The sequence below is a fragment of the Perca flavescens genome, chromosome 22 (genome assembly GCF_004354835.1).
Source record: "Perca flavescens isolate YP-PL-M2 chromosome 22, PFLA_1.0, whole genome shotgun sequence".
Classification (NCBI taxonomy): domain Eukaryota; kingdom Metazoa; phylum Chordata; class Actinopteri; order Perciformes; family Percidae; genus Perca; species Perca flavescens.
The window spans coordinates 10,534,178-10,547,675 of NC_041352.1; the positions used below are offsets into that span (position 1 = coordinate 10,534,178).

A 13,498-nucleotide genomic window follows, 5' to 3' on the forward strand; every position below is an offset into this window, starting at 1 on the left:
GATCATCTTTAAACAATCACTTCAATCTCCATCATATCCCTCTGTTTAAATGTCAGGAGGACAGCTGGACTTAAATCAAATTCCAATCTCACCAATGTAACATTTGTGGCAGTGCACCGAACAAATGTGGGCCTTGCAGGCTGTTGCCCTATATCTTCCCATGCATGCAGGCGAGCAGCTCCAAAGCATTGCCTGCAAGCGTTACAGTGCAGACTGTTGTATATAGCGATGGTGCTACAGGGTAATTAGGCCATGCAGACACTGATTTCACTAAGTAATGACCTCAGCATGCATCAACTAAATACTTTCTGACCACAAACATGGCTTCTGGCGCGTAAAGTGGATGGGACATATTTGTACAGGACTGATGAGCGCAGCAGTGACGTGCAGCTGGTTGAAGATGAAAAGTTGCGCTAACTATGTGCCCGACAGACAGTCATCAGTAGAAGGCGAGTAGCATGAAAAGCACAAACATTTGCAGTATTAGCACACAAGCATTAATTTAAGCTCCAACTGAATCCTCGTCATTTATTTAAATGTGGCGCTGCATGCAGCTTTTGATATAAAGTCAGATTTGTGTCAGAATAAAGTGTGCACACAGAGTTGGTTCAACTGTCTGTTTGTCCTTCATTCCATCTCTGCTACAAACTATAAATATCAACAGAGGGCCAACCCACTGAACCAACGGAGAAAGAAATGAATAGATATAAAGAAACAATCCACACTTCTTTCTTGCTCATCATCATCATCGTCATCATCAGCAACAGCCTGCAGAAGACGCTTAATCACACAAAATGCATCACTCTAACCCCTAGCATTTATTTTATTTCGCATATCCTCCAGAATATTTGATAACAACAGGCCTCACACTTATTAATTACTATACGGGAATCAGCTGTAATTGCTTTAGTTGAGACAAGCAGCAGTTATGGATTGAATTAGCCAAATTCAGCTGGGTATAGCTGACTGGCTCTTCAAATTTCAGACCTTGTTATTATTTTTTTATTTATTTTTTTGTGCAAATGACTTTCGCTGTGAGGCATTATGAGAAACCAGCTCTACCTGTTTAAGATCAAATTAGGGTAAAATTACATTTTTGTATTAAAAAGGAATGCAAATTATAGGCTATATCATCAGTGTAAACAAACGACAGACAATAGGATTTGGAGTTTCTTTACCACTCCAATTCCATTACGCAGAAAGACACAATTACAGGCCATGCGATGCTCCTCATCTCATACTAATAATACGCACAAATATCCACCATTGTCACAGATACCGCTATTTGTAATGCGTTCGTTTCACCCTCCAAAACCTGTTTTCATTCAACCAAACCCCGATACATTTATTAAATAACATTAGCATTAATGACACACGTGAGCGGCTTCCTTTTTCCCCCGCTAATACCAATGAATGCTGTTTTAATACGATTGTTTTCCCTTAAAGTGACTATTTATGCTATTCCCCCCTCACATCCAGCATAGCAGGAGCAGCCGGGTAGTCTCTCCCCTTTATGAGTGAGCTATTGTGCCTGAGGACAGGATCCCACACACAATCTGAAGCCTGAGCCAACAAAAACAGGGCCTGACAGACAATGCCTCGCTTCACCTGCTGCAGCACTGTGCATCGCAATTATGCCAAGGACATGTACAGTTAGGCTTCATTCACCCTCCTGCAAAACAACTGCCTCAGAATTAAACCAGGGCCCGAAAATCATGCAGATAATAAATATGGCTGCTGAGAGAGAGAGCGACAGAGAGAGAGAGAGAGAGAGAGAGAGAGAGAGAGAGAGAAGGAGGAGGGGAGCGAGCGAGGGAGGGAGGGAGGAGGGTCGCCCAGTGCTCTCCCAGTGTTACAATATTTTAAACTGCATGGTTACCAGACAGTGAAATAGGGAAAGCAAGAAACAATACCAAGATGCATATATCACCAGACTGATTCCTGCTCCAGACGAGATTGATTTCGAGCTATAGGTGCCACGCCATCAATATACAATCAAACTCAACTCAAATGTTATGCAACGGCCTGCTCTCTGCAGCTCCGCGCGCAAAATAAAGCAAAGGCCACGCAGCATCAGATTTGCCATTACAGCCTGCGTGATACAGCCACATTTATAGACTCACTCAGGCAAACACACCGACATGAGACACAATACCAGTTAGAGAAGGAGATTCGTTATGAAAGTAGTATGGTTATAGCACGAAATATAGATTAAAAATAAAAATAAAAATACTGAGCGCTGATTCTTCATTGATTAGCCCACACTGAGAGGCAAACAACATAACAAATATTTGATGCATGTCTTTGAATAAGGCTCCAGCACAGAATAAACTGGGGGGAGAGCCAAATATAGCCTATAACAACCAAACATTGCACACCAGGCCTGTATACATCTCAGAGGGTTTTAGCTGGAGGGGTGGCGCTGCACACTTCAAACGCGAATCCATTGTTGTGAGCCATTTGGCCTGCATAAGATCCTGTGCTCTGAACTAGGGAGTTTAAAGTAAGATTTTTTTTTTATTATACTTGAGGGAAACAATGAGTTCAGCTGCTTATTGCAAGGAGCAATCGTCAGGGGAGACTTAAACTCAATTACTGTAGCCGTTCAGAATGGAAGAAAATACTAAGACCAAAAGAAAAAAAAATACTGAAAGAAAGAAGAAAAACACCCGGGCATATCAGGCAGTGAATAAAAAATTAAAAGATATGAATAATAATCGAGATGAAGCGTATCAAATATTTATTTTTTTTCTGGGCAACAAAGGACTATAATACATTGACAGGCATGGGAACTATTGCCAGCACATGTCTATACAATACAGCTAAAACCGCCTCCAATTTTGGACATTATCGGACATATCAGGTGGTCCCAAAAAATGTATTTTGAATGTCTTCCAACATTTAAAAAAAGACAATACTCCATTTATTGCTTTTATGGTGCTTCAAGGAGAGAACAAGAGGTGAAACGTATTCTGATTGGCACAACACATAAAAGCTTGTATAAAAACGAAAATAGAAACACAAAAAAAAACAGTTCTCAGGGTCTCACCTATGCTCTGTCTCAAATCCAACTAAAATTGAACTGAATAAGGATGATATATTTTATATAGAGAGAAATGGAAGTTTTTTTCTATTCAATTTGTTCACTTGCTTCAATGTCGCCTCAACATGCTACAAGAGGGCTGAATTGAAATATCCCAGAGAAAATAAAAAATACCCCAAACTTCTGTTTTCTAAGAACCATAAAATCACATGAAGAACTAACCGAATATTCAAACCCACTAAAACAGGAGGCACCAGATAAATAAAAAAAGAAGTTTCAACAGACGCACCATATTTACAATTCCCATTAAATTACACATAAATAAATATATACATACATGAACACTGATTCCCTTATATAACCGTGAATCGTGTCGGAATTCAAAAAGTTCAAGTTGGTCGCTTGGAGAGAGAGTGAGAGTCTACAACTGAAGTCATGACATGGAGCTGTGTGGCATTTCTCTTTGTTTTTCAAGTTTATTATTCACAATACTGATAAGAATGCATCCTCTTTTAGCTTCGTTTTTGTCACAATCGTAAAATTGAGATATAGAGGGGTCGCTGGATTTCAGTCCATTCGTTGCAGCTCATAAAAAATAAGGGGAGTACATAAAAAGTCCTCTGGCTGAGGCAATACACCTTTTCCTCGCCCTGGAGCTGTTCCTCTGCAGCTTTTTTTCTATTCTTTTTTTTCTTTTTTTTTTTAAAATAACATTTCAAATGGTTCAGGTGTTGAAGAACAAGAAGAAGAACAAGAAGAAGAAGAAGGAGAAGAAGAAGAAGGTTCTTGCGTCGTTTTTCCCGTGAATCCAAAGTGGGATGTAAAAACAAAACATGTGAAACGGCGCAAGATCAGGAAGTGGCACGTTTAACTTTATCAATAGTATTTATAAGGTATTTATAATATTTATATTGGATGGGTGGGGGGCCGGGCCGGGGCGAGGCGGAGGGGTGTGGGCCGGTGTTGAAGAAGAGCCCTGGGGGGTTTTGGCCCCTCGGTGAAGGTGGGATGGAAACATCACTTTCTGTGCTTCTCGTCTTTGTCTCCGCCTTTAGTGCCGTTATCTGAGTGACTGTTGGGGTTGTTGTTGAGGTACATTTTGTCCATGGCTTTGATAGCCTCGGTCAGATAGTTCTGCAGGGCTGTGACTGCCGCGCACAGCGCCGGCGTCCCGAAGCCGTGCGAGATTAGACTGAAGTGGGTCAAACAGCTCTGGATTCCCGGTTCTAGAATGGGCTGCGGCCGTGAGTTTCCAAGCGGCGAGCGGTCCTGGGACAGCAGGTCTGTGAACTCTTTGCAGACTTGCCTAAAACAGAGAGAGAGAGAGAGAGAGAGAGAGAGAGAGAGAGAGAGAGAGGCGTGTTAATGACCGAGCAACAAACATCGCAAATCCCTGCATGCATTTTTAATGTTCTGAGGAAAATAAATCAAAAAAAAAAAAAAAAAAGCCATTTTATAATCAGTCAGTCCCACAGGTGTGCTGGGTTGTGAATTCTAAATAAGCTTAAAGAAAGTGAAAAGTGAGCAGCCATTAAGGTGAGATCTCTTTTCAATCTTTTTTTTTTTTTTTTTTTTTTTAAACATTTATTAGTGGACTGAAATTGTGTTTCTTGCTCTGCTTTGTTTTCAGAATTTAACACTGGGCTAATGAAAATGTCCTGAAGCTATAAACAGGTGGAAATTCATCTCTGAGCTCAGTGGATATCAGCAGGATATCTTCCTTTTATTAAGAATAAGATTTTAAGAGAAAGCATGAGCCAAAGCAAATGACTTGTCCATGTAAAACGAACATTTTTGCAGGGTAAACTTTGAACTTCAGTCGCTGATTATCAGACAGTTGACATCATTTAAAAAATAAATAATAATACATCATGCTTTTATTTCCTCAAAAGATACTTTCTCGTTTATATGAATTTATGTAGCCTGTATTTTTTAGACCGTATAGAAAATTGTATTCTGTCATTAAAAGGTGAGCTAACGCGGGCTCAACTCTATTGCATGGCGTTGGTATTTTAATAACAAAAAGCCTGTAATAAGCGGTTATAGCGGACATCTGTTGGATTATAGCAGCCCGTCATCAATATTAAATGCAGGCCATTCCAGGAATCCCCAGTAAACGCATAGTGAAAATAACCAGCACCAATGGTAGCGCTGCATGTGAACCAGTTATGTGTCAATGTCACTGAAATCACAAGGCAAACTAAATACTGCTGCGCGTGTGGATGAGGGAAGGCCCAGTTCAACATGCCAACAGCAGTGCATTTGACTGCACTAAACCTATTTGAATTATAATGCATAATATAATGTTGAATCACAGGCGTAAATAATAAGAAAAGAAGTGGCTGAATAAAATCCTGAATTAGCAGAGACGTCCAGTAACATATAAAAGTTTGTGGCTTTAAAAAAAAAAAAAAAAAAAAAAAAAAAAAGTGTATTAATTAGCCTAATATTAGGGCTAATAGATGGAGCAATGGAGCAATGACGACAAAGTATTTATCATTAAAACACTTTATTTGTTTAATTAGTTTGTTGCATTTTAATACAGTGTGTGTGTGTGTGTGTGTGTGTGTGTGTGTGTGTGTGTGTGTGTGTGTGTGTGTGTGCACACACACACACACACACACACACACACACACACACACACACACACACACACACACACACACACACACACAGACACAGTGGCACAGACTAGGATGCATTTGGTGTGACACAGTGAAATGTGATAATAGCACTTACTTTGTGGCCAATAGCATGTTTTTTCTTTGGACTTGTTCGTTTGGGTCGGAATGCTGACGGTTTACATATTCAGCTACTGCCTTGGCTGGAAACTCGGTCTCGCATACATAACCAAAATCCCTGGCAAGATGTACCGCCTCGCCTGAGAAAGAAAAAAAAATGAGGTTGAATGTGTTTGCTTATTAAATATGGTTACATCAAATTCAGAACAGTTCACACTCCCTGCTTGGACTAACACATGATGAATCTGATCTGAACAAAGCGTCTAGACAGCATGGTATAGCACCTGTGCCTTCTCAGCAACACTAATGATGAAAACAACATAGAAATAACAATAATAATAATAATAAAAGAACCCTGCGAGCTGCCAACACACGTCACGTGTCTCCTTCATACCGTGAGAACGGTTACATATGGAGGGCAAACAATAAGTGGATATGAAATATAGATGGAGCGTCATGCTTAACACCATGTCATTGATTACCAATGCTTGCACATTACTGAAAGTCCTGCAGATCACAGAGGTATGGGGAAGCAATTTTAAAGGGCTATACCTAAATCTCACTTTGTTTTATAGAATATGAGAATTACAGGTTTCATTGCGTCCGAGTCTGAGCTCGCTTCTTAAGTTGGTTGACTTTCCCCCCAAGTCTTTGGTTTTAATTTCCTGAAGCAGTTGCGTTTTTACTGCAGGGCTTCCTGCCCATAAGCCTCCAGTCCGGAAGAACGCATGCGCCAATTAGCATCAAAGCTCAAGTCCAGTAAACTCGTTTCCATAAAATGGAGCGGATCATAAACAATGACAGCACTTCAGCAAACGCAGTGTCCCTTCACTAAATAACCGGCTGCCTTCTCCCACTCTCTCTGCCATCCACCCCCGACGTGCCACCACCCCCTTATTACCCAGAATCATACATTTCTCCAGGCTCATTACAATACAGCAGCAGCACATTTCTACGAAGCACATTAAACATTGCATTCGGCCCTCTTCCGCAATAATGATTAACAGGGACCAATGAACCATCGCAGGCTTTCACCTTTGGAAACCCACACACACCAAATACCACTGCACTGAAAAATCAGGTTCAACTCTGCAAGCAAATTTGATTTATCCAATCGCCTAAAAGGCATCTTTTCAGCGCGCCATAATTGACTAATTTATTCTTTAATAGACCCAAAACATATAGCTCCCAATAGGTCAGCGCCATGCCATTTGCATGCAACAAAAATCTCCACTGAAACCTAAAGCATTGGGAAGCTATTAACGAAAGAATTAAGTCGCCATTAAAATTCAGCCCTGCGCTGCCATAGCCATGGCTGTATTAATGTTTGAAACAATGCAGGGTTAATAAATCAATCGACTTCTCATCCATGAGGTGAAGCAGCTCAGCGGTGCCCAATAAACAAGCAGCACTCAATAATTAACTGGACTTCAACACAAATTCATCCAGTGTATAAACTAGGCCAGCCGTGGACCTGCAAGTGTGCTCCTGAAAGCGAAGGCCAACGCTGCAAAGCCACTAAAATTACCAGCACCATTCTATCTCTCTCTCTCTCCCCACACACACACACACACACACACACACACACACACACACACACACACACACACACACACACACACACACCCTTCATGCTTTATTACTTGCGAGGCAAAGTCGGTCCACATTACACGGATGAGCGCATATGCTGATTTCCAACACAGAGAGAGAGAAAGACAGAGAGAGACAGAGAAAAAAAAATCCCAGTTTGCAAGCACCTGATATCGCGGGAGCAACAACAGTGGGGACGTGATTTACGGCACCCGGCTTACCTTCGACTAGTGACGTCAGCAAGGTGACGTTGGCTGCCTTGCGTCTGCCCGCAGGTAGATTCAAGCCGATTTTATCCAGCTTCTCCCTTAAGGATCTTCCTCCGTTCTTAGACTTGGCCCTGTGACAGAACAGAGGAGACATTTAAATATATAAAATATGCAATAATGGAGTGAATTTAGGGACATATTGTGTTTTAGACTTACAAGAAAGAAAAAAAAGTCCCATCACTTGGGATTTTGATGATACCTCCTGTGGTGCATACTCTGATATTTACATCCTATGTCAGCCAGTAAATGTGGTTTAGCTCTTTTTCACTAATTAAAAGGTGAATGGAGTGAATTTGGCTGGCTTTACCCTCCATTACATCCCTCATACAAGCTATAAATAATACTGAAAGAGCCCAGCCTTTTCACCAGCAGACAAATACTGTACAAAATGAATAAATAAAGCCCTACTTAATAGGCAGTACTATTACTGGCTGCGTGTCTACAGCACTTCAGTAGACAGTTCACTGGAGACCAATGTTTTCATGTGTAATGCCTTCACTGGGCCTATAGAGCTGGGTTTGAAACAGACTAGGCCTACATTAATTTAGAGAGAGAGAGAGAGAGAGAGAGAGAGAGATCCAGTGCGCTAGGGAAGTTAATATGGAATTTAACAGACCCCTCCTGCTTTAAATGCAGGAGCTAGGTGTCATGGTTGGTCGATTTTAATTATTCTTGGTACAGAGGAGAGAGAGAGAGAAAAGAGAGAGAGAGAGAGAGAGAGAGAGAGAGAGAGAGAGAGAGAGAGACAGAGTTGCTCTGAGTAAAGTGAGAGAGTTCATCCACACGCACACAGACACGCGCACACGCAGGTACAGAGAGTGTGGAGCTTTTTGCAGCCTTTCAGTGTAACTCACCTCCTCAGCACCCCGCCCAGCAGAGAGGCGTTCAGGCACTCGGGCGGCGAGAGGCGTCTCTGCACCTCCGCCACTGTGACCTTGTACTTTGATGTGGAGCTGAGCAGGGACAGGCGACCCGGAACCGAGCAGAACACTTCGTTGGGGTTTACCACCCCTCCGAAAAGACCGTCCTTATTTACGGGGATGGAGGAGATGTTGTTGTTCTTGGATAAAGACACTGGACCTAGCAATGGAGAGAGAGAGAGGGGGGAGAGAAAGAGAGGGATGGTGGGATGGAGAGAAGGAGGGAGGAGGGAGGGGGAGACAGAGAGAGAGACCGTGCTCAGTGAATTTCATGCAATGCAGAGCCTTAACTAAATGAGAAGGGGTGGGGGGGGATTTAGGCCCTGGATTTAGAGTTTAGCACCACTTTCAGCAACAAGGATATGCAGTGAAAAGCGACTAATAGAGGCCTGCATGGCAATAATAGTAATCATATTAGCAACAATAATACTAATAATAATGTTTGTTTGTGCATTGTGGAATCAGTAACATCGGGACTATTAGGAATATTCCCAACTACACATGTACATAATTTATAATATATCCATAATGGTGTTCTTTATCTAAAAAAAAACGGTCAACACGCAGCCTATGTAGAGATCTCAGCAGCAGACAGCGAGACTCTCCAGTATCCGAACGCTCATACAGCCTATTTTTTTGCACCATGGATCGACTCTGCACAAAGCAACCACACCAACCGAGCGATTTGGTAAAGTCTACCTATTTTGACATATCCTCGGTATCCTGCAAAATCGCCCGTGTGTGATTTCAAACCGGGGATGGGGGAGTGGTGGTGGGGGGGGCTCAGCACTACTGGGCTTTACACCGTTTTGGTTCGCAGTAACCGGAGACAAAGGGGACTGTGCGCCTTTGGATAGATCACTTGTGACATTAATGGCTCAGGGGAGCCTAATAGAGACAATAGGAGTCAAACGAACTCTTGAGATTACTAATATAAGAAGCCAATTATCATGTTGATGCGCAGATAGACGGACTCAAAATAGAGAGAATGGGAAAAAAAAGACAGAAAAAGAAAGAAAAATCGCCCCATATATAATCTAGTGAGCTCTAATTTCACCTGACAAAACGCTTTTGAACCAGACCATGAAAAGGGCCTCCTCGTGTCGTATCATTAACAATACAAATCATCCTGATTTTTGACAGCAAAATAAATAAGTAATAATCCAACAACCTTCGCCTAATCAGTCAGGGCTTCTTTTTTTCTTTTTTTTGCCAAGCCGAGTTTTGATTCCCTCCCTAAATGACATGAGTATCACCCTGCGCACTAGGCCTGTGCTCTATCCAGCGCTACCAACTTCCATTTTAAATGTGACCATGCAGTGTGATTGCAGCTATTGGCTTTCACCACTGAAGTGCCAGGATCGTCTATAGGCCTGTATCTTTGACCATCAATACCACGGGCCTACAAAGCCCACTAGCTCTACTCATCTCCCCGCTGCTCTGAAACGCTGACAGTAAATTCCATCAGCGAGAAAAAAGGTGCAGCCAGTTTGATGTACTTGGAAACCATGTAATGAAAAATAGGCTACTGCGTATTAGGATCAGTCAGGCATTACCGCATTGCATCGAGTTCTCTCGAGCAGAATGGTGACCGGTGTGTGTGTGTGTGTGTGTGTGTGTGTGTGTGTGTGTGTGTGTGTGTGTGTGTGTGTGTGTGTGTGTGTGTGCGTGCGTGCGTGCGTGCGTGCGTGTGTGTGTGTGTGTGTGTGTGCTTGCGCGTAGCTTGCAGAAACATACATGCATGATATCTTGGAGGAAATTGCTTACCTTTTTTAATTACAGTCTGGTCGGGAATGTGAATTCCTTGATCGTCAACAGACTATGAAAGAAATGAAAAAAAAAAAAAAAAAAAAAAAGACAACCAATGTTAGCACAAAGGCAAAAAAAATGTCAGCTCTCGTTCTGTGTAAGTGAATGTAACTCAGGATGCTGTGCGCGAACAAAGCCTGACACAATTAGCGGCCACAATCAGCCAACATGGAGGCTCTCGAGGCCCATACCTGTTATTATTGTCCATGGGTGTTTTTCGGCGGGTTGCACGGATAGACCCATTACGTTAGATCACAAACTCAGACTTAAATAACGAAGCTGTGTCGCCCCATAATCCTGACCTAATTCCGCCCTCATATTGGATCTACTCACAAGGAAACTTCTAATCTAGATTGGATAGTAATTACGGCAGCGCAGCCTATTAAAGGCCTATGAACTAATTAGAGGATTATTGGTGTTTGTTTCTGATTAAAAACTGGGGAAGAATGCTCTAAATAAGAATGAGGGCTACTGACAATTTTAGCGGTCATTTATCATGCATCTTTAGCTATTACCCAAGCATTATCCACCAAACTCAATTCTCCTTTTAGTGTGCATTACAGTGTTGCTGTTCGCAGAAAACGGCGAGCTTCTTCTGTTTTTTAAACGGAGAAATCAAATAAAGTCAGAGGACATGAAGGAATCCGTGTAGAAACACGGGCGCACCGTTTTTGCTTTTGAATCAATCACTCATTTAATCCGATTTAAGTGATACTAGTGAACAAAACCACATCGAATTTTGCAACACGCTTTTTGTATATTTAATGTTTTGAAAAATATATTTTATAAATGGAAATAACGGTGCAAAGCTGTGCTGTTTTATTCGAAATGGTCTTGACAACACTGGGGTAAAAATGCTATTTTTTCAGGCAGTAAAACATGGCTACTAAATAATGTAATGTGTGTCATCCTCATAACATTTATTAAGCAATAGTAATAACAAAAACAGTTTTACTAATACCCTAATAATATTAAAAATTAAAAGGACGTTATTTTTTAAAGGCAGGGTGCTTGAACAAATGGTAATAATACAAATATTCAAATAAAAAAAAAAAAACACAATTACGTTATTATTTTTAATGATAATGTTAATTCAAAATATAACCTATAGTGCAATTAACTGTGCCTAACATTAATAATGACACATATTACCCTTTCCATTTTTTTTTTTTTTAAACCCACAAAAAGAGAGAGCCAGGTAACTGCTGCCTCACCTGAACGTCGTCTAAAGAGTGAGGTATTCCATGGATAGGGATAGAGTCCGACAGTCCCGTATCGATGCCGTGGCCGGACGGTAGCAGCACTTCCCGGCGGTACTCCCGACACAGCTGGTGGGGCAGGCTGCGGTGCTGGTGCAGCAGGCCGCTCTCCTGACTCTGCCTCTGGCCGGGCCAGCCCGGGTGCTGCGGCTGCGGCTGGGCGTGCAGGGAGTTGAGGGAGTACGGGTCGTTGACGTGCGAGTAAGGGTCCTGAGACTGCGGGTAGATGGGCTGGTAGGGCGGGGGGAAGTACGGGGGCTGGAAGTCCGAGTTGGGTGTGTGGGAGAGCGGAGGAGCGCTCGTGTAGGGACTCTGGCCCACGCCGCCCAGCTGAGGTAGCCTGGCTGTCCCATTGCTGGTGCCGTCGTGACGGTCCTGGCAGGGGAGGACAGAAAGAAAAGTGTGTTTTTAGCCTAAATACATTTTTTTTTTTTTTTTTTTTTTTAGAAAGACACAACCATGAATGATCGCATTTCCACTCTTTGTTTTAACTGCAGAATGCTCTGCGGGCTTCTGCCGGGGCATTATCAAATATGGCCTGAGAGCATGACAGGAATTAGACCAAGTGTGGAATCTGTATTTAATCGGAATAATCTGTTTTGACCGATTTCAACCAATAAAGACAGCAACGTTACACACCGACAACTTAAGTTTCGAAATAAAATAGCATGATAATAAACGCTCAAAAGTCAATAATCAAATAAAACGTCGAAATTCCGGAGGTGGAAATGCACTCAAATCAATAACCGAGCCTTTCATTATTTAGGACTTCTACAAGGTGTCCTTTAGGCATGCAAGCTTCATAAAACACTCTTCAGAGAAAAGAAATATTAGAACAAAATCGGGTGTGCAAACAAATTCGAAGTATCTGACACGGTGAGGCAACTTACCATCGCGGAAAAACTGTGCACTAACATTTCAAAGGATTTTTGGTGCCACTCAAGAAAAGAATAATCAGTTCAAAAACACTTCGAGTGTTTTGGAGGGGGGGGGGGCGAGCAAATGGAATCAAAAAGCAAACCAAAAAAAAACAACTGTAGCCCCCCGAAAAGCCTCTTCTGTCCTGAAAGATCACGATGGCCCCGGCGATCAGATATGTGCCACAGAAGCAGGACGATAATCCATCAGAAATAAATGGTTAGATCCCCGCTGCCCTTCATGTGGGTCTAAAAATGCAGATATTCGGCGGTGCTGGCGGATTTGGGTTGAAAAGTTTCTCTTGGTAAAGCCTCTTTTCTCCCTGCTCCCCTGGCTTCTATCACAGTGCTGCCGTCCCCTCGCTTGAGCTCATATTAGCAAAAGAGCCGCTTCTTCGTCTCCCTCTTGGACTCCTAATAGAACGCATTCATGACTATTAATATTACAGGAATACTTAATAATAAGGAAAAAATGGTCGGAAATCGGGCGTGAAGCGGAGGACGCAACTCAAGGCAGGAGTCTGCGCTTAAATGACGTCCATTGAAAGGAGGAATCAGTATATCTAATCAGAGATGGGGAGAGAGAGAGAGGGAGTGAGAGAGAAAGAGGGAGTGAGAGACTGTGGAGGGAGTGGAGAGAGAGAGAGACAAAAAGAGGGACATTCACTCTCGTCTGACGAATCAGAGAGAGGGAGGAGGAGGAGGAGGAGGGGGGGGGGGGGGCATTTTAAAAGGGTCCCAGGGCCAAAGCGCAAAAGTGAAAGAAAGACATAGGAATGAAGGGAGGTGTACCACAGACAGGGGAAGAAGAAGCCATGGAAGGAAACAACGTGCACCTCTGACTTGGGCGAAAATCCAGCAGACGACGTTATGGGCATTCCGAGCGGTTCATTTGTACCGCTCGTCCCTTTGTTTTCCACCTCAGACTCCGACTGCGAGCTGCCCTCCAT

At 42.5% G+C, this 13,498-nt stretch overlaps 1 protein-coding gene across 1 annotated transcript; it reads right to left on the reverse strand.

Annotated features, from left to right (window-relative positions):
* Positions 1 to 3,774: 3,774 nt before the first annotated feature.
* tfap2a (transcription factor AP-2 alpha) lies at positions 3,775 to 13,498 on the reverse strand. Its single transcript, XM_028569970.1, has 7 exons — positions 13,385 to 13,498; positions 11,587 to 12,006; positions 10,331 to 10,382; positions 8,498 to 8,723; positions 7,596 to 7,714; positions 5,783 to 5,924; positions 3,775 to 4,349 (listed from the first exon to the last, which is right to left on the reverse strand). The coding sequence occupies exons 1-7, from the start codon at positions 13,496 to 13,498 to the stop codon at positions 4,061 to 4,063; spliced, it is 1,362 nt and encodes a 453-aa protein (XP_028425771.1). The 3' UTR covers positions 3,775 to 4,060.